Source organism: Aptenodytes patagonicus, chromosome 5 (assembly GCF_965638725.1).
Source record: "Aptenodytes patagonicus chromosome 5, bAptPat1.pri.cur, whole genome shotgun sequence".
NCBI classification, from domain to species: Eukaryota; Metazoa; Chordata; class Aves; order Sphenisciformes; family Spheniscidae; genus Aptenodytes; species Aptenodytes patagonicus.
Genome location: NC_134953.1, coordinates 10784790 through 10807753, shown reverse-complemented (window position 1 = coordinate 10807753; position 22964 = coordinate 10784790). Strand labels below are relative to the sequence as shown.

The following is a 22964-nucleotide window of genomic DNA, read 5'->3' as shown; positions in this document are numbered from 1 at the left end:
AGGCAGCAGGGGAAGAGGGGTGGAGAATTTTTCCTCTACACTTAGGCCAGGATCCAATGTTTGGATTAATGGTGCCATTACCCAAGAAAGGACTTCAGATAATGCTCATTCTTAAAATGTTTTTGCTGGCAATTAAATGGTTGCAGTTATTGATCTTCATTGATCTGATGTCCTCAATTTGCATAATCTATTAAAGATGAATGATTCATGATATGTTTGCTATGGGGCTGGGCAATGCTTTCAGGAAGGATCAGAGAGGTGAGGAACTCAGTGCTGCCTCCTGATCTACCCCGGCCAGGAAATTAAGGAAGAGGCTGGGAGCACACAGATTTCTTTGGTATCACCCAGATCCCTCTCCCAAGAAGGGATATTGGAGTAACAACGAGTACTGAATTTCTGGCTGCCTGTTTTGCTGCTGTAGTGTCATCTTTGAAACCCCTCTTCGCTCTTGGCCCAGGGCAGTCTGTGAACCCAGCTGATGTTTGAAACAAATGTGAAACAAATCTACCCATGCAGGCTACAAACTCTGTGTGCAGTCACATCAGGATGTAAGATTTAGCTTCAGTCTACAAGAAAGTCTCCCCAGCTCAGTCTTCCCAGGCAGAAAGAAGTATCGCTAGCTCTTTCCAAACCAAAGCTGTCTGGCATTGGACTCTTGCCCTTTCTGAAGACTTCGGAGAAAGTCCTTCTCTCTGGCTCATGACTAGCTTTCCTCAGCAAGCTCTCGCAGCTCACACCATTCTGAGAATACACCCCTCCAAAAGCCATCAGAACCTCAACAATATGTAACTACCTAAAATCTTGGAATGTAGTGAGATAGTTAAGTACGGATGTTGCTGAAGTCCCTTTATCTGTCTGTGAGCTTCCTAGAATTGAAGAGCTAGAAATGCTGCGAAACAGGCAGCCACCTCCCCAACATGCAGGAAGGCCTTCCCCAAAGTCCTGGGCATCTATTCAAAGACACAGCTTAGCGCCACAGTTACATACAGCGCAGCCTTGCCTAGTACTGCCAATATCAAGCACTGCCCTTCAGACAATTATTCTAACGCATCTTAGGTGGTCCATTTATTACTCACATCTCCTAAAGCAAGTAGACAAAAACATTTGTTTACTATGGAGCTAACAGGTCACCCTTATTTCTCCCCATTAAGGACCTGCAAGGAATTTCTATGAACGAGCTGACACTTAGGGGCTAGCTGGGCACTAGGCTAGGAAACATGCTCCCGCTGTCCTTCATATAGAACAGACAATGTAGAAATTTTCAACTTCCTTATGAAATATCAGAGAGAGAAAGCTCTTAAGAGCTGCCTGAGAACACCACCTCACCTCTTCCTTCACACACAGGCCAGTGGGCCAGCTACATCTTGCCTCGATGTTGCATGGCCATCATAGCTAGACTGGCGTAGATCCCTGACAGTTTCTTGGACGGTATCTTTGGACACCAATCAGATTTCCTAGAAGCAAAGATCCAAGCTTGAACATACCAAGATAAAGTGAGTACGTGCAGTTGAACACCAAGACAAGAATTCTGTTGTTCAGAGATGTTCTACTTCAATTATTTCTATTGAAGGCAAACAGCCCAGGCAGATGAGTATAAACCAGTACAGGGCTACGTAAACGCAGAAAACCTCAATAGCTTTCTTTTATTCAGTAGTTTCTGCGGGTCTCTGATTTTCAAAGGTACTCAGTAGCTAACACCCAAGAGGTGAGCGGAGGAGAACCTCAAGATTTTGGCACTAGCAACAGGACTAGTTTAAAAGCACAAGGTTGTTCACAGAAGCCCTGAATCCTTTGAGAACAATGGTTAAGATCCTTCTTCAAGTGACATCAGAAGTCATATCTTTTGGAATGGGCATGCATGAAGGAAGTGCTGTGTCTTCAAACCAGGTTCTGAGTTCTGGGGACTTAGATTAATAGTTTGGGAGCAGAGTCCTTTCCAACCCAATTATCTAGCCCAGAAGTTACCCAACAGAGAGGCAGCACTATGGGAAATAAAACACAATGGACTCTTCATGTATGGCTTGAAACTTGTTTATTAACAGACTACTAAAGGGGAGGATTTACCTACTAGATGGATCGTAAAATTACAGCAAAGGTAAAGAAAAACTTCCCTTAATTGAATCCCAGCAGTTTTAACTAAATAGACCTTGTTTGCCAGCCCACTACAATCAGTGAGATCTACAAAGAAAAGTAAAGGTAAAAGACAAGCCCAAGAAAAACAGGGCAAAAAAAGCACTTCAGCAACTTCTACCGTTGACTGAAATGGGAGTACATGTCCCCTTCTCTTCCTGTGAGGAGGTTTCTGAGTGCTTCTCTGCTATGGTTAACACCTATTAACAGGAATAGGTAACTTTTAAAACCATCATCACCCACCAGAACAGCTACCAGGTCCTGTATAGAAAATGTTTCCTTCTCTCTGGGAAATAAATTTTTCCCTAAAGCAACAAATACCATGCAGGGTGAGAAATCCTGACAACAACTCACAATGCGTCAAACAAAGGCACCAAAAAAGCACAAACCCCACTGATCTCACTTTACTCCAGACCTCCCCTCTCTGGCACGGGGTCGGATTTTTTTTCAGTTTAAGTTAATTTTTTAAATTCATACCTGAATGTAATAAAAAAAATTATAATTACTGACATTAAGGCTACTTGCTATGTCTGAAAGACACACAAAAGTAGTACTTAAACAGCATCTGATTTCTATGAAAGTTTTCAAGAAAGCTGTGATGCTAGGCATGGAGAAATCACTGGCTAGGCACCTGGATCCAAAGTTTTTCTGAAATGATAAACAATCTTTTGAGAACTTTAGCCTCCTGCAAGGTGAAAAGATATTATTTCCTTCGTTTCAGCTTAGTGAGTGAACTGAAGAGAATTTTATTCTGTTCAATAACCAGGTCATTCAAAACTTAGAAACAAACTAGGATTTGAAAAAGCAGGAACATTTGTTTTCCTCTGTCAGTGAGTGAATTAAGCTTGGTATGAAAGGATGAGATCTATTAGTTCTAAAGTCAGGTTCTAAAATCAGTTCAAGTTCCTCCTTTTATATATCCTTTCCTTCATTTAATAAGTCATTTTTAATGCAAAACCTGCTTAGAAAAGCTTGCTTTTTCTGTTCTAGTATATTTAGGAAGTCAGGGAACTTGTGGTCATTTTATTTAATTAGCATGAATAATTACAAATACCGTTTTTAATTTAATTCTAATTTCCATCCAAATATAACTTGACACAGATCACAAGTAAAAAGTTAATAATCTAATAAAATAATAATATGGACTCATCGTTCACTATTTTCTCATATAATAATATGTAAAGACAAATTATATTAAACAACATAATTGCTTAAATAAACGTGCACAGATGCAGTTCATCTACTTAGCAAAAATTGAAATAACCACGTTCAGTGTAAATTTTGTATTTGTCAAAATATTTGTTACCACCCATAAAATTCAACCTTTTAGAAAACAGCCTCATAGTGCAGACGTAAAACAAGTTGATCCATCTTGCTGTTTTAAGTCATGATTAAAACTGACCATTACATTCAGTTGTACTTATATCATTACGCTGAGAGGGGGAGCATTTCCTTTTCCTTCCCCTTTTCCTTGTTCGTACTGGTGAAGATTTCCTCTCTTGCTCCAATCTACTTTAGCCTCTGACACCAGTGAGCAATGGCCCTGGTCAGGGCTTGACTGAGCTGACTTAAGAAAACCTCTTTAACAAACTGCTAGGGGCCCCAAATTGGCTTTGGTGACAGCAAATCCTACGTATGCAGACCCGCGCTCTGCGGCACAGCATCACGGCTGCAGCCGCCGGCAGTCAAGCAGCCTGTGGGGCACATCTCTGGATGTCCCAGTGCCCTGAAAATGGAATACGATAACCATTCGCGTGGCTGCTACAAGGTTGTTACTATCCTGCCTCATCAAAATGAAGGAGGTATTTTCTGTGAGCAAGCTTCTCCTCTATTTAAGATGAGGAATCAGCAAAAGTAGAAGTCCACAGGACCTCCAAATTTCATCAACTGTTTCCCATCCCTAAGAAGAGATAATATCTTATCTGGTCAAGGAATTTGGAAAGGCAAAAGGTGTTACTACTCTTCTCCAGGACCAAATGGCTGAGGGTGATAGATGGTCAGATGAATGATCCCTGGACAGACAGGAAAGCAGGGGGGGGAAGGAATCACATAAACTCTTTCCATGCATCCAGTGGAAGTTTCACTGACAATAACTTTATGATGCTGAAGAAGGCAGCTCGTGGGCTTGAAAGGCATATTGAAGTGAGGAACCTAGAAATGGATGGACCCAAAAGAAATCATGTCTTCGCCTTCCTTAGATTAGCGTTTAAGTGAACTGGGTAATGACAATAGCAGTGAATTGGCATTCCCAGTCCAATTTCCCTCAGCAGGCTGCCACACTCTATGCTGCCAGACAAAAAGGGACTTTTTTAGAGAAAAGAATTATATAGTCTTCCCAACAATTCATTTTTTGCCTTTTCTTTTGAGGCCAAATGAAGGATCCAATAAGTATGGCTATGATGAAAAATATTGTGATGTAGATATTTGCTCACTGACAACAAAGACTGTGCTTTATATCTGAGTTAAGCAACACCTGTCAGCAGCTGTTAATAACTTTTGATGTCCATCAGCTGTACTGGATTTAACCAGGCTAGCCGCTTGTACAATTGAAATTGCCCACTGCAGTCTTTAAGAGAAATGGAGAGCTTACGGCAATCTTTGGCCCTTCTTTGTAGGTTTAGGATTGCTGTGGGCTACCCAGGAAGATCTATCCTATCTTATGATGAGTAGAATATCGTTGCGATGATGAAACCTTGGAGATACCTATAATGGGGACTGTGTGAAAAACTAACACGTTCTGTTCTAATTACATTTCCCAGCATATATTTCAAAAGCATCTTGTTTAAGAGGTAACATTCAAGTCCCAACCCATCAAGGAATAAGCATATGCTACACTTTAAGGCAGGAAGTAATTGCCCAACCTGATGGGCTGGGACTCAAGAAAGGGAACAAGTGTATGAACTCCACTGAACTTCTCTGTTGGCCAAGTGCACAAGTTGCACATCTTTTTTTCCCCCCAAGACTTTAAAGCACATCTTCCTTCATCAGCTCCATCTGCAGACAAATGTACTTAGAGCCACGCGAAGTTGACTTCAATGGAGTTCTCAAGCGATTAACACTAACAGTACTCAACTAGCTTCAAAGAGTAAGTCCAGATCACAGGTCTACTGGAAGCTCCATGTTTTACTCTGTACGAAGACTATATAACTTTTTCTCTCCAAAGTAACATAAAGAGTTAGCAAGTCAGTTTACTTGGAGAGCAGCAGTTAATTAGATCAGACACAAAATCTAGATTTATAAAATTCACTTTTATAAAAAATGGGGCAAATAGATTTCAAAACTTGACATCAGTGATGTCACAACAGTTTTGACTCTCAGGGGAAACCAATCCAAGGTTGTTTCTTTAAATATGTGTTTCAACAACCCACAAGTAAAGCATTTGGCTAAGAACATGGATGGATCTGTGCAGAAACAGAAAATAAACCTGAACACGCAAGGCTCATTCTCCAGTCAGCAGGAATACAAAGAGAAGACAAGAAAGGTACAACGAGAAGCAGATTAGTCTTTTCAGTTGTTCTAGCAAAGGTCTGTTACGATCACAGAGAAGGGAAGAAAAATAGGATGATCTTCAGTGCAACTTGCATAATGCTCTTGCAAAAGAAAAGCTAGAAAACTAAGAAATGAAAGAAAAAGTGGTTCTTCTGACATGACAGAAAGCAAAAGTGAAAGATATGCTGTGTCAGTCCAGTTTGGTCTTTTGCATGACTTCAAGAACTTCTGAGGCAAGATTCTCACGTGGGATAAAGCGATGTGGCTCCACTGGCTGTAGTGTAAACTCACCAGTTTATGAATGCTGAGGACCCAGTCCCATTCTGTTTGCCACAATGAAACCTTTCTAAGGAATGGAGAACACAAATACAGAAAATGATGTTTCAATGGTGGGTACAAGCATAGGATTCAAAACACCTGAGATAAGATTCAGCTTTGGCCCAGGGTTCCTACACAAACTTTGGTACGTCTTCTCTGGGCTCAGTTCCTCACAGATAAAACAGTGATCCCTAAGGGATGCTGTAAGGATATATGTTCTAAAGAGTGAGGCACTGGGGTCATATAAATATTTGATAGAGGCCCCAGGAAAAGAAGAACGCTAAAAATTGTCAAGATGGTGAGCAGTGTTGTTAAGTGGGTGTGTACAAGCCATCCCTTATGCAGGGATGTGCCACCTTGATATTCTGTGTTTACTGAAAAGAAAAGGAGCACTGGATGCAGGTAGCTTATCGTCCAGGAAGCCAGCAATGAAAACCAAGCAGCTTATCTAGTCCTGCAAACCCCCCTGCTTGCCTTCCCTTCAGCAGCAGAGAGAACGATAAAAGCTGAGATGAGTCTCACCCAAAGCTGTGAATCTTCCTCTCACCCTGTCTGGCCAAAATCCCTTCATTCGCAGGGGGAATTTAGGCCAGAGATCACCAGTTCTAGCTCTCCGCCAGAATAACAGAGGAGAGGGTTAGAAAGGAAGAAAAACAGCCATAATTCAGCAAGTACAGTCAGAAAGAGAGGAGCAGGAGATGCAGAAAATATGTAGTCTTCTGCTGTTTCCAGCTATATCCCCACCCTGCTGACCCTTTCAAATTTCCCCCACCACGACATTGGGTGGTATTTTTTTGTCGCTTATAAACAAGGATATCATGTGCCATTTAGAAGAAGAAAGGAGCTTGGGACAGGAATAGATTTCTGCTGCGCTGGGGGGTTGCAAACCGATTCCACCCCCCATTTGATTACAGGTTGGTATTCCAGCCTTAGGAATAAGACACTGACAGATATTTTGGGGTTCCCTGATGCAGCCTTTCTGAGGGACACCCCCCAAGACACAGACAAGCCAGTACGGCACTGCTCCACAGCTTGCTGGCACTAGCAGGACTTGGGACAGGAAGGGGCAAGTTCTCCATCACAAACATGAAAGAATTAGAGAATGGAGAAAATCAGAAGTGAAAACAAAAAAGGTGCACCTGAAGTTTGAGGTGGTTAAAATGAAAAATGGGACTGTGCCATTCACAGGTGGATAGATAGATCAATCAATTGATCTCGTCTACACTGACACACTTTGGAGCTATAAATTCACTGCTGGGGCAATTATTCCAGCATAGCAGTGGCAGGAGTTATAGCGGAGACAGAATTCAGGTGCTTTTAGTCAGGGGAGAGTTGGACAACAAAGGAGTAAAAATTGGTAAATGCCATCCACTACTAAAGAAACATGGGATATAAGTTATGTCTGTGCAGTTGCAGAGCGTAGAGAGAAAGACAGACAGCTATATAAATAGACACATAAAAGTCTGAGTTTTGGTTGTGCAATCATTCGCTGTCTGACCTTATCCTCGCCTCCTCTCCACTGCTCTTAGAGAGAAGAGTGTTTAGAATTATTGTGTCCCAGTCTCTTTGCCATGTTACTGTTGACTTCTTTATCCCCCCGCACTGAGTAAGTGGTGCTGCCTCTGGAAGGTGCGAGGAATTTTTCTTCATAAGCCTTGATGTGCTCAAGAGAGGGCTGGGCTCATCTCTGCTGTGAGTCTGACAGGGGCTTTAACAGCCTCACAACACCGGGACAAATAGCTCCTGGTCCCTTAACCCTTCTCAGCTTTGCAAGGCAAGGCCTGGCACTGTTGTTCCCATTGCAAGGGCTTTAGACAGTCTTTCAGGCTGAAATCCTCTCTGTGGTGGCTGGGCAGAGCGGAAATCCAGGGGCTGGATCAGATTGGCCTAATGCTACAGCAGCTTAAGCGGTCTGTTTTACCAGAGATTATGGTTTCACTTACACAGAGCGCCTGAAAAATGCTGCGGTTTAGGAAGGATTATAGCTGAAAATTCCATGCTTTAAAAGAGAAATAAAGCAGAGGAGGGACTAGGAAACCCAACGTGCCTGGGGGCTGTGCAAACAGGATTAACCTCTGCCCATAGCACCTCTTGCTTCTGCCCACCCACGCTTCCCATGTCCATCCTCTTCTCTGCCCTTTCCTTCCCAGCAGCTCCCCACACCTGCTCGCTCTTGCACAGTACGGAGAGCTGAAAAAGGAGCCCGGAAAATGCCCAGGACCAAAGTGTCCCTAGTTTATTTAGGTATGACTATCCAATGGCTTCCTTGAAAAATATCACTTCACTTGTGGCCCCTGAAAGCGCTTTTGGCCCTCTGCCTGCAGATAGATCTATTCATCCAAATTATCTAGTATCAACATTATTTGGATAAAGGCTTCAGCACTCCCAGACTGCTGGTGGTGACTCTGCTGGTCTGGCCTGAAGGTAAATCTGTGCACTCCTTGCCTTCTGATGACAGAGGATGCAGGAGAAAAAATAGCTTTGGGGGTTCCCCGTCTACAGAGACTGGCACTGGCACGTGATGGCTCACTGGTAGGATTGTAGGATAGTATATAGTTGTAAAAAGCAGAAGCTGGGCGCTGATATGCCGCCTACTCTGGTGACTTTAATTAACTATGCAACAAGAACCAGATACTCCAGCTTCTATTCCCCATATCCTCCACAAAAGGTCCTTGCCAAACAGAGCTTCCTATAGCAAAAAGGGAGAAGAAATTACAATCCGCACTTAGTGTACCAGAGACTTCACATAAGTAAACTAAATAAAGAGGAACTGTACACCTTTTGGCCAGGACTGATCCCTCCCAATCAACTGAACCATGAACATAGGTCTTTGCCGCAAGGGCGTCTCAGTGATCAGAGACCTTTGCTGGCCATCCAGGTCAGAGGTACTTGGAGGAGAACACAGATGGCAGACTATCATTTTTGCCAGGTAGCAAACCTTTAGGAAACAAATACCTCAGGATAAACAACATTCACAGATAGAAACTTCCCAGCCCTTTATTGTCTAGGTGAGCACTGCAGCCTCACAATAAGGTGCCTAGAGTTAATTAAGCCAGTTCTACATTAATGAAGTCAGATTTATGACCTAATTATATGTCACGTTTGTATTTCTCTGTATAAATCAAAACCACCAGAACTAACTTATTTCATAGGCCATTGGCAACACTTGCCATCATGGCAGAGAGATGGCTTTCATTTATTGGCTTTAATTTGTTTACCTGAGGGTGGATGGTTTGCTAGATGATTTGGATCGGATCTGATCACATCATCTATACTTCTCTTTCAGGTGTTCAAATACAGGACTCTATTACTGCTGACCCAACAACAGTGGGTGTTCTGGAGTACCCATGCTTTAGGTTACAGAGTTCTCCAATTCCCAAACCTCTTACTTGGCAGCCAAGTTAGGAGCAGTGTCAAAGCTGTATCTATTGTGCCTATGCAAATCTGCACATCAGAAATGGAGGTCCAATGCAAACAACAATGAAAATGAGACCTTTTATAAGTCCCCCACATTTCCTCTCCTCCATTATATCTCTCCATCAAGGTATCTGTCTGGCAACACTGTACTATGGGAACAACCAGAGTCAGTACTGACTGCTTTTATGGTCAAAGCCCCAAAGTGTGCCACTGTGAACGAGATCAATCGATCGATCGATCTTACCTATCTATCTCTCTATCTCTCTATCTATCCACCTATTAATTGCACAGTCCCATTTTTCATTTTAACCACCTCAAACTTCAGCTGCACCTTTTTTGTCAAAGCTTTTACAGAATTTGGCTTGACAAGCTTTGGCCATTACACCGAGCATCCTGTTTAATAGATGCTTATAACCACACTGCTTTCCTGGGGAAGGTTACCTTGGGCTTGAAGAGACAAAGTGGTATAATTCCCTGGGCCAAACTGTGTAAGCGTAGCATCTTCATACGCCCTCGGCCAGCGAGAGGAAGCAGCAGGAAAGGGAGCACAGAAGCTTCAGAGCATTCTTCTCCTTCCCAACCCTATGCTTCTTCCTGTCCTCCCTCTCCTGCATGTTCCCTCCGTCACCTCTCCCTTTCCTGCATCCCATTCCTCCCATCTGCCACTGCACTCCATTCTCCTCATCTCCTGCTGCCCCTGCAGAGGCATCCCTGCAGTCAGAGCCTAGCCCCCGGGTGCGTTTACTGCTGTTGTCTCAGCACTGGCTCCTCTGATCTACTCCTAACCTTTTTATTTTTATTTTTGTTTTTAAATTAATTTCCCTGTAGATTTTAACCACTCCATTTTCATTTACCCATTTTGTTCTTCCTCTCCTCCCTTCCCCACCCTCCTCTTCCTCCCCCTGTTCCCTTTGTCTGTCTGTGTCCATCCCTTACCCTACCACAGAAAACCTCTCCTCTCCCCTCAGTATAAAGCAAGAGCCTCATGGAGCCTCTCTCACCCCTTTCACCCCCACCACGCCGGTCGGCTCTGGGCAGGCTGATCTTCAGCCCTTCCACATGGCCCTTTCAGACGATGCGTCCACGCCTTGCTACAGTGCCTTCCTTCATCATGGTGCCCACTTTGGGCAGTCCAGCAGCCAGCCTCTGATAGCAGGTAACCGGCCTTGGCCACAAACTCAATGGGGATGCTGCAGGCAAGGGGTTCAGTTTCGTCTGACGGGGAGACCAGTAAATGCTGCAAGCTCTTTGAGTGCAAGTGGGAACCAGAGCAACCACGTTCCAGTTCTGTGTATGCAGCACATGTTCTCAGCTCCATGGAGAGTCACAAAAAGATTTCATGCCTGTCCTTCATTTTTTAGAATAAAATGGGAGAAGAAGCTGTAACTACCTAGAAGTGACTGGGTGTCCCAGTTGGATGGGTTTGGGACTTGGTATAGAAACACTCGTACAGCAAAATCCTGTGTTGCCTCAATAGCCATAATGCCCCTGAGTACTGTAGGCCCAGCAAGGGTACTGTGTGCTAGCCTAAGGTAGATGATTGCAGCTTGAATAACCTAGCCAGCTCTAGGACTGTTAGCCAGGGTCGTTCAGCATGGGTTGTACAAACTACTAAGTTGGATAAATCATGGGCAGTTGGTGAGCGCTACCATAGCTATGTTGTGGGCAGTATTTGAGTCACCTGCTTTGGGAGTGTCAATGTGAGCGGGTGCCTTCACACAGCAGACCAAGTAGTTAAGAAACGGGGCATCACGTCTGAATGTCAAGACCAGGAAGGGTGGGTAAGAGACTATAATGCCTTACAGCCAAAGGAATACAGACCTGAGGTAGGTGGCCTTTAAGGGAAGAACATAAGTGAAGAAACAGGTTGCAGAAGATGACAGCACTTAGGAGCAGCAGGCTGGAGGGGAGGAAGGAGAAGTTTCAGGTAGGTACTAGGGGAAACTCCTGTGCAAGGTGACTGAAGCAACATTGCTGCAGAAGCTCAGGGGTGGCTTGGATGAAATAGTGGGAATCACTTTAGGTGACCACTGAGGCTGTTGTCACTCCACTGTCAAAGAATGTAATTTGGGCTTTTTCAGAACAAAGTCTTAGTGCAGACCACAGTTCCTGATGCTCAAGAAACACATCTTACCTCTGCCCCCTTCATGTTCCTATATTATTTTTCTCTTTTGACCTAACATCCTCCCTTTGTCTTGTCAGTGAGATTTGCATTTCTAAACCTCCCTGTAGGAGAGCAGCAAGTAACAGCAGAAAAGACTTTTGTGTTCATAACACTGTCTTGGTCCAATCCTACTGCAGCCAGTAAGAGCCTCTGAGCTCTGGGCACTTCCTAAGCCAAGGAGTCTCCCGACAGACTCTCTCCAACAATATAGTTCTCTGGGGATGCAGTCATATATGACCACCCGCTAGCCTAGAAGGCACTGTGTTTCAGGAGAGGCACCTGCCTTAGGACCCTTACGGAGAATTAGGCATGGGACAAAGCGCTCAAAAGCTCAAACAATGTCACAGTGATGAAGGTGCTGTTCCTCACTCAGAGGGCTCTTGGAGAAGGGAGAACGGCTGGAGTTGGAAGCATGTTATGAGCAGGATAGGTGTGAGCTTTGCCATAGCCCTGGAGTACAAGAATTTAATAATCCTGTCTACCTGTTGGTAATGAGAGGAAGTAATGGAAGGGGCCTGCTTGTAAGTAAGAGCATTTTAAGAGTCTCTCTGTGGGACTCTTATTCATGTTGCTGATACTGTACTTGTTTGTTATCTTCTTTTTCAAGATTAGGATTTTGACAGATGATCACTTCCCAACGAATTTTCCACACTGAGTTTTGAACATCAGCCTCTGTGCGCTCATGTCTGAATAAGAACACAGGGGCTTATGTGCATAGATCGAGTAGCAGAGTGAGTGTGTATGCGTTCCCACTTGAATGGAAGTGTCAAAATTAATTAATTTTGCCTGCTACTACATAATGTTCTCTCCGACTTTTCAGTGACACTGTTTTCTCACTCATCACCTGTTGTTATTTCTCAGGCTAGTCAATATATGAAACCAAAAGGACATGAATTTTAAGCATAAAACTTTCTTGCCTTAAAAGAATGTGAGAAAAAAAAAAGAACTACATCTAGTAGGTGTTAATCACACAGCTTAACACACAGCTGCAAATCACTAAAGGAATGATGGTGATAAAAGAGTAGAAGAGTGTAGAATATAAATCCCTGAGGCATGATATATCTATTTTTATCAATATTGGGGAGTGGCTGGAAAATGGCTCAGCTGTTGTCTGGTAGTTCTGTGCCATTATCTAAGAAGAGGTGAGCTAGAAACATCAGCCACCGATCAGGAACCTCTTCAAGGAGAAAGAATGAACTTGCATTTCTTTTTTCTTGAGCAAATCACCTCAGTAATCTTTAGTCAAGACCTATGAAAGCAACGACACTGGTTTAGCCTACCTCATCCCAGAGAAAATTCCTCCCTTCAGGTTAGTGCTCGATGTCGATTAGTTTTTGCTTTGCTATGTAACTGTTATTTATTTCTGATTCCCCCAGCCAAGGTTCATGCTTGTTCCAGGGCCTGCTTTATCAGTTATTCTGCCACTAGTAGAGCTAAACCAACTCTTACACTTCTTTCATTGGCATATCCCAGCACAGTTCCAGTGACTCCAGTGGTGTTAATGGGCCATACTTAACCTGTCACTTCTAAAGGTGAATCAGGCTCCAGCCCTCCAGTTAGAACAGACAGGAGAGACAAAATTTAACAAAGGAACAACAAATGGCACAAACTTCTTGGTGAGCTACAGTTCACCTAGGGAATGTGAAAGGCTTTGGATGCCTGGAACAGGCTGAGATCTCAGTAGGCAGTGTTGGAGGTTGAGCTGTAAATCTCCCAGCAGCTGTGGGGGAAAGATTATCTTAATTTATTTAGCCTTTTTTTTTTTTTTTTTTTTTTTTTGGTTTTGGCTTGAAACTCCCAGCAGCTTCTGAGATGATTTTAGTTCATTTAAACGCAATAAGCACTAACAGCAAAATGCCCTTCTGGCTGGCCCATTTTCAGGCTAACCAGTCCAAATGAGGAAATGCCTCTGGCATCAACCAAGAAGCCTCCAGCTGCACTTCCTAAGAGATGAAAAATAAACGACAATCATCCACCCAGTCCACACCCCTCTCTACTTCTTTGGTGGAGAAAAGATAATCATGACTTTAAGTAGTACTAACAAAAACTTGTACCTGTGATAAAAATGAAGTGGGACTCAAACTAATTCACATGATCCTATTATTATGTATATTACACCAGCACCTGGAAGGAGTCCAACCAGTATTGATCTCATGCTAAGCACTGTGCAAATGTACTAAAAGTGTGCCCTTGCACCAAAGAGTTTGCAGCATAAAAAGAAGCACAGAGAGGTGAAGTGACTTGGCTAAAATCATCAGCAGGTGAATGGCAGAGGTGGGAAGAGAGACAGGCACAGAAAACTCTTGGATCACTTTCCAATGCCTTGCACATTGATCATGCCCTAAAGCAACATCACCACAGTTTTGGAACTGCATCCACTGCATATAGACAGGACCTCAGCTACTCTGGCAATGAATATGCTGCCATTCTCTGTGCAGCTTAGGGCCATTTTGATTTAGTTAAAATAGATCCAAAATCTACAATGAAACAAAACAAATTCTTTTGAGCCTCACAAAGCTAAGTTTTAACATCCATCCTTACAGTGTGAGATCAAAAGTGCCACAATCTTCCCCCAAAATTTTCAGTGGATGGACAGCACTTACGTAAGAGAAGGCTGCACAGCACTTGCCTATCAAGCTGCTAGTCATGTGACGGTGGGACAAAAGGTGGTATCAAATCAATATTGAAAGATCTTATCCCTATTAATCACTTGTCCTGATTCTTTCCCTTTCCAGGTCGTGATATGGCAAGCACCACCTTGCCTGGCTACCCACCCCATGTTCCCCCAACTGGACAAGGCAGCTACCCAACCTCAACTCTTGCAGGAATGGTTCCTGGTAAGTCAGCCTCCAGACTTCAGTAATGGCACACACATGTCTGAACGGTATACTAGCATTGTAAGAGCTTTCACAGTTGGCTTTGCTATTGCTTTGCTGATATTAGGGCCTATTCTTTTCATAAAGAAATCATCAGGTGCCTATAACCAATGTAGCTAACAACACTTTCTGTAACGTATCTCTTTCCCCCTAGTAACTGATTCACTGCTGCTCTGGGCAACTAGATATCTATAACCTGTGGCAATTAATTGGTAATTAATTAACCTTAGTATTCATTAACTGATGTAATTATTTTCCAATGACCTGTGCACATTATTATGTACTGCTTGTGGCTCAGGATATTCAGCTATCCACTAACTCAGGGTCACAACTTACCTTCTATCTAAAGCCAGGGCATCAAACTGAAAATCATCAATGGTAATTTAATACCCGCAGTTTTTGGAGACCTATTGTCCATAGCCTAAACTAGCTAAGAATTCAGCAATGATTAACAGCATTTCAGGAGAAACTAACTATTCACTTTCAACAACCAACTACTTACCCACCTCCAGTTTGTAAGATAGTTTCTTGGATTGGAGGCACTATCTACCTAATCCTACATCCAAAGGCAAACTGTTTCTTTGCTACCCAATGCCTTTGGAGAAATACCTTCTCTTAGCAAATGGACTCCCACTGTTTAGGGAGAACATTTCACCATTTACCTGAGGGCAATTGAAGAGTTTATTTCCCCAGGCTCTATTCCCCACTCCTCTGATGACAGTTATCCCCAGTAGATAAATGAAGAGGCAGGATTTTCGTTTCTCAGCCACGGTAGCTCAGAACTCAGAACTTCATCTGCTACTGATTTCTGTTTATGTTACTGCCCTGGGTTGTGAGTCGTGACGGCTAATGAGCAGGTACACAGTCCATTCTGCAACCTCTGCTACTGGAGGGATGACTCCAGAACTGAAGCAGCAGAAAGCTGAGGACAGAAAGCTCTCAAATCACTACAATATGATTTGCCAGGCCTTATGAGTGAAAAGCCTAATTTAACGCTCATCCAAATCTCGGAACAGCTAGCTAAACGAACATACACTGCAGCGAGGACAGTGGAAAATATCACTGATATAAAGTGTTTGCAGGTCAAAGTCTTAACATCTTTAAATGACAAATCACTGCTTACATACCGTGAAGTACTGGCTAATACCTATGGTCACATTCCAGAGCTAATAAGCCACCTACCGCATGTGATCCTAAGGCACAACAAAATCTCAGGCTATGCTGTGAAGATGATGTGATTGACCTCCAGATCAGGAAAAGATAGTGGATTGGTCTCCTCCTCACCCCCACTTTAGTCCCTTGGTATAGTTGACCAGCTTGCTGAACTTTTGGGGTGGTTCAGAGTTGGCAAATTTTAGGGCATCTCCTTCTACACTAAATTTTTCAGGGAGATGGTTTGGCTCCAGACTCAGAGAAACACTAAGACAATATAAATCAATTAAAAATCCCCACACAGTAACAGTAGGTAGACTCAGTTGTCAACATTTAAGTCAGTTATAGGTCAAAACTTATAGAAGGTCCTGGCATGTAGAAATGATTAACACCACCAAAATAGCTGGCTCTTTGACTAGGTACTTCTAGAAAACAGGCTCTTCTCAACTTCTAACTGTTCTCAACTTCTCAACTGTTCAGTGACTGCTACGTAAGTTTAACATCCTCATCACAAGGATGATACTGACATCTGAACTGGGACAAAAATTTTAAAACCACTAATCACAGGGGTTTCTCATCCAAGAATAGGTTATTTCAGCTCCTTGATGTGGAGGCTACTTATCCATAGGACAACAGTGTCCCCAAAACCACGCAAATATCCCCAAAAAGAAAAGGAACAGGATGATAAAGAAAAAAGCTGAGTTACACTTCAAAGAAAAAAAGATTATTCAAGTCAAATGGATATCTTTACATTAAATCTGATGTCAACATTCAATTAGAGGCAGTTTTTCCGGTGGCCTACTTGGGCATCCTGCAGTAGTTACTGCGTCTTTCCACAGAGCATCAAGTTCTGGCTGTTTCAGTCATACCCCACTGGTCAGACCCAGCCTGGCAGCCCTTCTATTCCTGTCTTCTAATGTGACTGACGCCAACAAGCTGGAGATAAAGAGGCTTCCTGGGAAGGAACCTAAGACTTGACTTTAATAGGTCACACTGCAGATCTCTGCAGCCGCTACTCTCTGTCAGGGGCCAAAAGTGAATGCCTGGGGAGGGGTTTAAGAGTAGAGCAAGCACGTACCGGTACTTTCTCAAAAGATCTCCCAGCCTCCAACAAGTTGCAGCTCAGAGACTTCCTAAGCCAGACTTAGTATCTTTCTATTTAATATTAAACACCCTTGATAGGTTTCCCCTCCACGAACTTAAACAGTGTCTCTTGAACCCATATAAGCCTTTAACATCTGTAGCAACCTATGGCAAGAAGTTCTGTAGCTTAACTACATATTGTGTGAAAACTACCTCCCTTATTTGTTCTGAATATGCCACCTGCTAGGCTCACTTCATGCCTCATGGTTTCTGTATTAGAAGACTAAACGTGCCAAGATTTAAATACAGATACCAAGAAACACTGTTAGTAAAGGTTCCCAGAGCACAGATTGCACAGAATATAGGCCACATGAGATGGATCCTCTGTGCTTGCTTGCAACCTCTGTTAAGAGTCCAGGTTAAACAGAGAAAACAAATACAATGTCGCCAACTGTTTGTTACGTGCCCCCAGGCCAAGATAGATCAGGGGCCAGTGCTTTAACTACATTGGAAACAAGAAGCCAACAAGATGACCACTCAGGGATTATCTTTAAGAAACATACTGACACACAAACAAACCTTATTGTCCAGATGTGAGCGAATATGAGAAAGAGGCTCTGTCTTGTCTAAATAAAGGTGCAGAGCTAAAAATAGAACTGGTCAGAAAGCAGAATTTCCAACCCATGCAAAACTCCGATTTTTTTGACATTTGTTTTCATCTTGCACTGGGATGAGGAGTCAGAATCTTGAAATAGTTCAATTTGCAAACATCAGGATGAAACATTTCAATAACATCAACATGTTCTAGATGTCAAGACTTATTAAAATAATAAAAGAGTTGAAAGGAAATTAAATGAGATGAGAAAGGCAAAATGAAACAAAACAAGAAAGTTGAAACATAATACTTTTTTTCAATTTGCAATCATTTCAGAACTTTTCTTTCCAAAACTCCATTGAAGCTGACAAGCTCGTGCAAAACATTTCCATTTCGATGAGACCACATTTTCCAGTGGAAAACTGTCTCTGAGAAAATTTTTTGACCAGTGCTAACCAAAGCTGCTCTGTTCTATACGTGACAACCTTTCACTAGACTTCTGTTTGTATAGTCTAGAGAAGAGCTTGTCTCCAGTAGCAGTACATCCATGCAACGTGGTCAATCATGCATGCAAATATCTCTGAGGTTTATGCGGATGATGTGGTAAGATACATATCCTGCATTTGCCCTTGCCTGTAACTTCAGGTCCCAGGCTGTAGATGTGGATGAAAGCCAGTAGTCTCTGAGCACACACTTGAAAAAGGAGGGGTTAGTCACTCAAAGAAGGATGAATCGGGTATTGTGCTACACTTAAACTGTGTGTCTGAGAGATGTTTCCTGCACAGGTAACAGAGCATCTTTGATCCCTGCCTCAATTCTTCCTCTTTCCCAGAAAGGCCATCAAATTTCTGCAAACTGTTTTGGTGAAGCGAGCATCCGCTGAAGGGAACTGCAGTTTACACAGAGCAGCGTAGAGCCTGCAGAGGGCTGGGGATGGCAACGGCAGGGAGTCGTTAAACAGAATCCAATGTTGATGAGGAAATTACACTTGTTTCATTAGTGATCGGGGAAGGCGATAGCTCAGTTCCTCTTGGTCACAGTTGAGCTCAAAAGCTCATTATCCTGCTGCATGCATGCTTTCACTCCTCGTCAATAAACACTGTTTCCAGTGGCTGCCCTCCCTCCTCCCCAGCTCTCCATAGCTGGGGCTCTTTCTCCTCTACTTAACCCGTGCTTTAGAAACACTATGAACAGTTTAGGGCGACAACTCAGAAGAGGGCGAGAGAGAAGCTTTGAAATATCAGAACTACTTCTCTCCATGCAAAGAAGTGATGTTTATATGAGGCGTATCAAAGCAGAAATACTCATCTGGATAGGTTTTTTTCCTTCTTTCGGGGGCAAACTCATTTCAGTATGTCCCACAGATAAGTCACTTCAGTAGAGATAAATCTGGACTATGCATTGCTTTTTGCCTTTGTAGCCTATCCCACAGCGTCTTGTCACTTTAGCAGGTCTCACCTATTCCTTCCCAGCTAGCTGTCAGGATTTTCAGCGCAGAATGTTTCTAGATATGGAAACACGCTGAGTTATTATCATTAAAACAGTATTTAGCAAGGTCTGTCACACAAAATGAGGTTTTATGCTGAAATTAAAAACTACTGTGACTAAAATACCTTTGGATGGTGATTGTTTTTGATACATAGACATTTTCATACTGACTACTTTAGTTATTACCCTGAGTGTCTTTAAAAAACCTGGCTGGACAGATTCTTCTGAAGTTTAAACCAGTGCAAATCCCCTGACTTCAACAGACTTCATTTCCACCATCTTGAGAATCTGTGGTTTTGGCTTTAACTCTCCGGTGAGGGGGGATTTGCAGCGATTACGGTATAATTAATTGACATTTCTTTGGTAACTGTATCACAGGCATCCAGCGCGTCTTGCATTGCCTTCTTTCCCTATTCCATCGTATCTAGCAGGAACCCCAGGTGCTTTCCAAACACTTCTGCTGTAACAACTCCACCCCCGCCTCAGGGCAGACCAGAAGCTAATACTCACGCTGTTCTTTCACTGTCTTTTAAGCGCATAATGCCTTTCAGATGGCCCTAATTGTCCCCAGCCTGTTGGTACTGCATTAAATTGAGGTTATGATCAGATAATGGCATGTTTTTACTTAACAGAATCATATATTTTTAAGTTTGGGGAGATTTATCTATTTTGAATGCAGCACCATACCTCCTCAGTTACCAAATATAATTCCCTTAGCCCTGCACAGCCTTCTGTAAAACAAGGAGACCCAGCTCGTTAGGCACAATAAAACGGAATAGTTAAGAAGACTCTACAACATTCAAATCTTGGGTCAGAGTCTTATTAGATCACAAAGCTCACAAGTCTTTTGGTTTGGGCCCATTTTACTGAATGTGAAAAAGGGAGCTGTAGCCCAGCTTGTGTTTCAGATTCAGAATAGCACCTAAAGCACTAATCATTAGAAAATTATTTTCTGGAACTGGAATTCAGCAAGTTTTCTCTGTAACTCACTAACTAAGCCTAAAGGTGTGGTTCATCATATACAAATCACTCTTCTGACTAACATCATCATATACAGTAAGAAAGAGATTCATATGTTTTCCATTTTGTTTTATATTTAAGCCCACCCTACTCTCAGAACGTTTTCAATAACGATTGATACTCTTGTCCACAAATACCTCATCACCCTCAGCACCTTAAGAACAAAATTTAGCAATACATATTGCCATCAACAGCACTGCTGGTTCCAATGAGTTTTGTGAGTTTGTCCTGTCAAGCTCCCACGCCTGCTGTCTTGACACTACTGGAGAACTTCAGCTTTTATTTAAAAGAAAGCTGATAGTTAATTGCAGAAAAAGCTTGCATATGCAATCCTACTGCAACCTGAGAATCAGAACTCAGAAGGCAATGAAAAATAAATCAGTTTAATTATTTCTTTGTATTATTGAATTTCATTATTTTAAACTAATTTCTTGATTCTCAAGAGGTCAATCGTACGATTTTTAATTGTATGGGTTAGCAACATTGCACTGAACAAACACTACAGTGTCCTGAAGGGCACAGTCCCAGCTGGGCAAGGAAGCTACCTACATATACTAGTTTTCCTGCTGGCATACGGATTCAACATGAACACTGGCTTGATGGAATAGCAGACATAAATTGTCATTCTTAACTGTATTTCACACCTTCCTCGCTTTCTTCCAGGGAGCGAGTTCTCAGGGAACCCCTACAGCCACCCTCAGTACACAACCTACAACGAGGCCTGGCGGTTCAGCAACCCTGCATTACTAAGTGAGTACCTCTTTCCCACAGCACACCCCCAGCCTCGCGCTCCTTCTGTTTGTCTATTTGTTTTCTTTTCTTTGGTTTTTTTTTTTGTTTGTTTCTGAAGAGGGCTTTCAAGTATTTGGCCAGGTGAGAGGCCTTTTTCCTCACTCTCCAGTCCAGTGTCTAGATGGGTATATACCTCACGTGTGTTTTGTATCTGTTCTGAAGCTGATCCCTCTTGTGTGAGACGGTTCAGAATTCCAGTTCAGCTCTGTCTTCTCCATGGCCTGCATCCACAGTTTATTCCAGATGAGATCAGAAGTTGAAGTCAGGTTCTGCTACTCTCTCAGGCTAGAATCGGCATCCATTCAAGGTCTGATTAAAAATCCAGATGAGGTTTCACTCCTCTCCTAAGCTAAACCCACAGTCAGTTCCCGGGGATCTAGAAATCCAGTAGAAGTTCTTCCTATCGGACCAGTTGGAACAGTGTCCAGAGTGGGAGATAGGCTGCATCACTAGGTTTATAATAGCCAGTAGCATTTTCTTGCAGGGATATATCCATCTCCAGTGACTCTAATATGCCCAGAAATAGTCAGTTTTTTTCCAGAGGTGAAAAAACCTCCCGTAAGACCGTATCTTCTAACACAACATTTCTTTGCAAGGGAATAGGAAGAGATTTATTATATGTAAAATAAATCAGCTGTGATTATTACCTGCGTATTTACTGAGGTTTAACAACTGGATAATAGGTGCACATTTTATTCCAGTGTTGTTAAACCTCAGTAAATGTGATCTTAATAATCAATCACTATTTAACACACATTCAATATCCATCTAGAGAGCTTTCATGCCAAATGTGACCAAAATCCCAAGCAATAAAATACTGTAATTTTGTTTCATTTCTCCCCTCCTGGTTTTAAAAGTGACCCACTATACTTTGTCAGGTATGCTCAGGACATCTGGCCCTGACACTTGCCTTGTGGCCGCAGATCAGGTGTGTCATATTTGTGCTGCGATGCTCATGGGCTTCCCTCTCGCAACTTATTGATGGTCAGAAGGAGCAAAACGTTCTCCTTCCCATAGAGGGGCTTCAGAGCCAGAGACCACGGTAGTATCTATCCACTGAAATGTGGCTCTTGGCTGGCTTCTGCTAATTGCCTTTCCCTAATCCCATCAAGAGCTGAGTCCCCACGTTCGTTCTTTTGGTTACTTTCCTTTTCTTTCTTCCTTTCCTTTTCTTTTCAGTTCTCCTTTGTTTCTTTTCTTTGTTTGACTGTTTTGTTTTTTTATTTTATTTTATTTTTTTTTACTGTTTGTCCTTTCAACCAGTCCATTCTTCTCCTGTGTTAACTTTCAGGTTCCCCTTATTATTATAGTGCCACATCCCGGGGCTCCGCACCTCCCACTGCTGCCGCTGCCTATGACCGCCACTAGTTACCATGGAAACCACATGAAACTGCAGGGCGACAGCTTAGGCCTCCACATTGTACCTGTCTGATCACCTCCCTCCATCCCTGGGAAGGGTGAAGAGACCTTCTCCGTTCCTCCCCACTGTCCAGTTCCTTCCTCTTCGCCACGAAGGCGCCGGACCAAGCGCTCACCACACCAGATTGAGACCCCCCCCGCCCTCCCCCCTGCCCTCCGCCCCGACCGCTCCCCCCATGTGGGAAGAGCCTGCGGCCAAGTGGCTTCTCCTGCGGGAGCCCTCCACCGCGCCTGGGCAAAGCTCAGCCACGCGAAGTCCCCTTGGCTTCTAGGACTTGAGGGGGACTGGGAAGCAATGCAGCTGGCAACCATTGCCTTACAGGACCCCCTTCTTCTGGGAGCGGTAAGGGCCAGGGGAAGCAGGGGAGAACACCGCTCGTGAAACACTGTTCCCCAAAGATATGCTCTTCTGTGGTGGACTCTTCAACATGTGTAACCTGTGATGCTCACCCTGTTTCCCAGGACAGAGGGAACAGTCTGGCTAGAGCAGAGATGGCAGTACAGAGACCTGGCCCATCTGGCAATGAAGAAAAGGACCAAGTAACTATCTGCACCCCACGAGGGGTTCTCTGTGCACCTCATCCCCACTCTCCAGCGTGGCTTCCCCCATAGTTGGCTGCACCTCACGCGTGGTAACTTTGCAGGCCAGAGTTGGGAGGAACCTCACACATACACCCACAATTTCTGTGACACACAATCAGCTCAGACAGGAGGATGGAGCACCATTTACAAACCAACCGACGAAATGAAGAAATATATAAATAGATATATAAATATAACTGTGTTTTTATGCTTTGTCATGAAGGTCTGTAAAAAGGAAAAAAAAAAAAAAGAACAAATCCCCAATTTTCTAAAAAACCCAAGCAAACAAAACCAACAAAAAAACCAAAATAATAATTAAAAAACCCTACAAAAATAAAACTCCAAGTCCCATCCCTCCCCGCCACCTGAATGGCAGACGAGTTCCTCTGATGTTTGATGCTCCTCTTTCACTCTAGGGTTTTGTTTCCTTTCTGTTTTG

General features: G+C 43.1%; 1 protein-coding gene across 9 annotated transcripts in view; it reads left to right on the top strand.

The window, feature by feature from the left end:
- Positions 1-22070, top strand: part of PAX2 (paired box 2) — a 98290-nt gene extending 76220 nt beyond the window's left edge. For 3 of the 9 annotated variants that reach the window (XM_076338622.1, XM_076338621.1, XM_076338620.1), the window contains exons 8-11: positions 10301-10510; positions 14254-14355; positions 20396-20482; positions 21835-22070. In XM_076338622.1, the coding sequence (XP_076194737.1) occupies positions 10301-10510; positions 14254-14355; positions 20396-20482; positions 21835-21956 (521 nt within the window). In that variant the 3' untranslated portion in view covers positions 21957-22070. Of the gene's footprint in view, positions 1-10300; positions 10511-14253; positions 14356-20395; positions 20483-21815 lie in introns of those variants that run through there. The other 6 variants (XM_076338629.1, XM_076338623.1, XM_076338626.1 and 3 more) reach the window with 4 other exon arrangements.
- Positions 22071-22964: the final 894 nt, after the last annotated feature.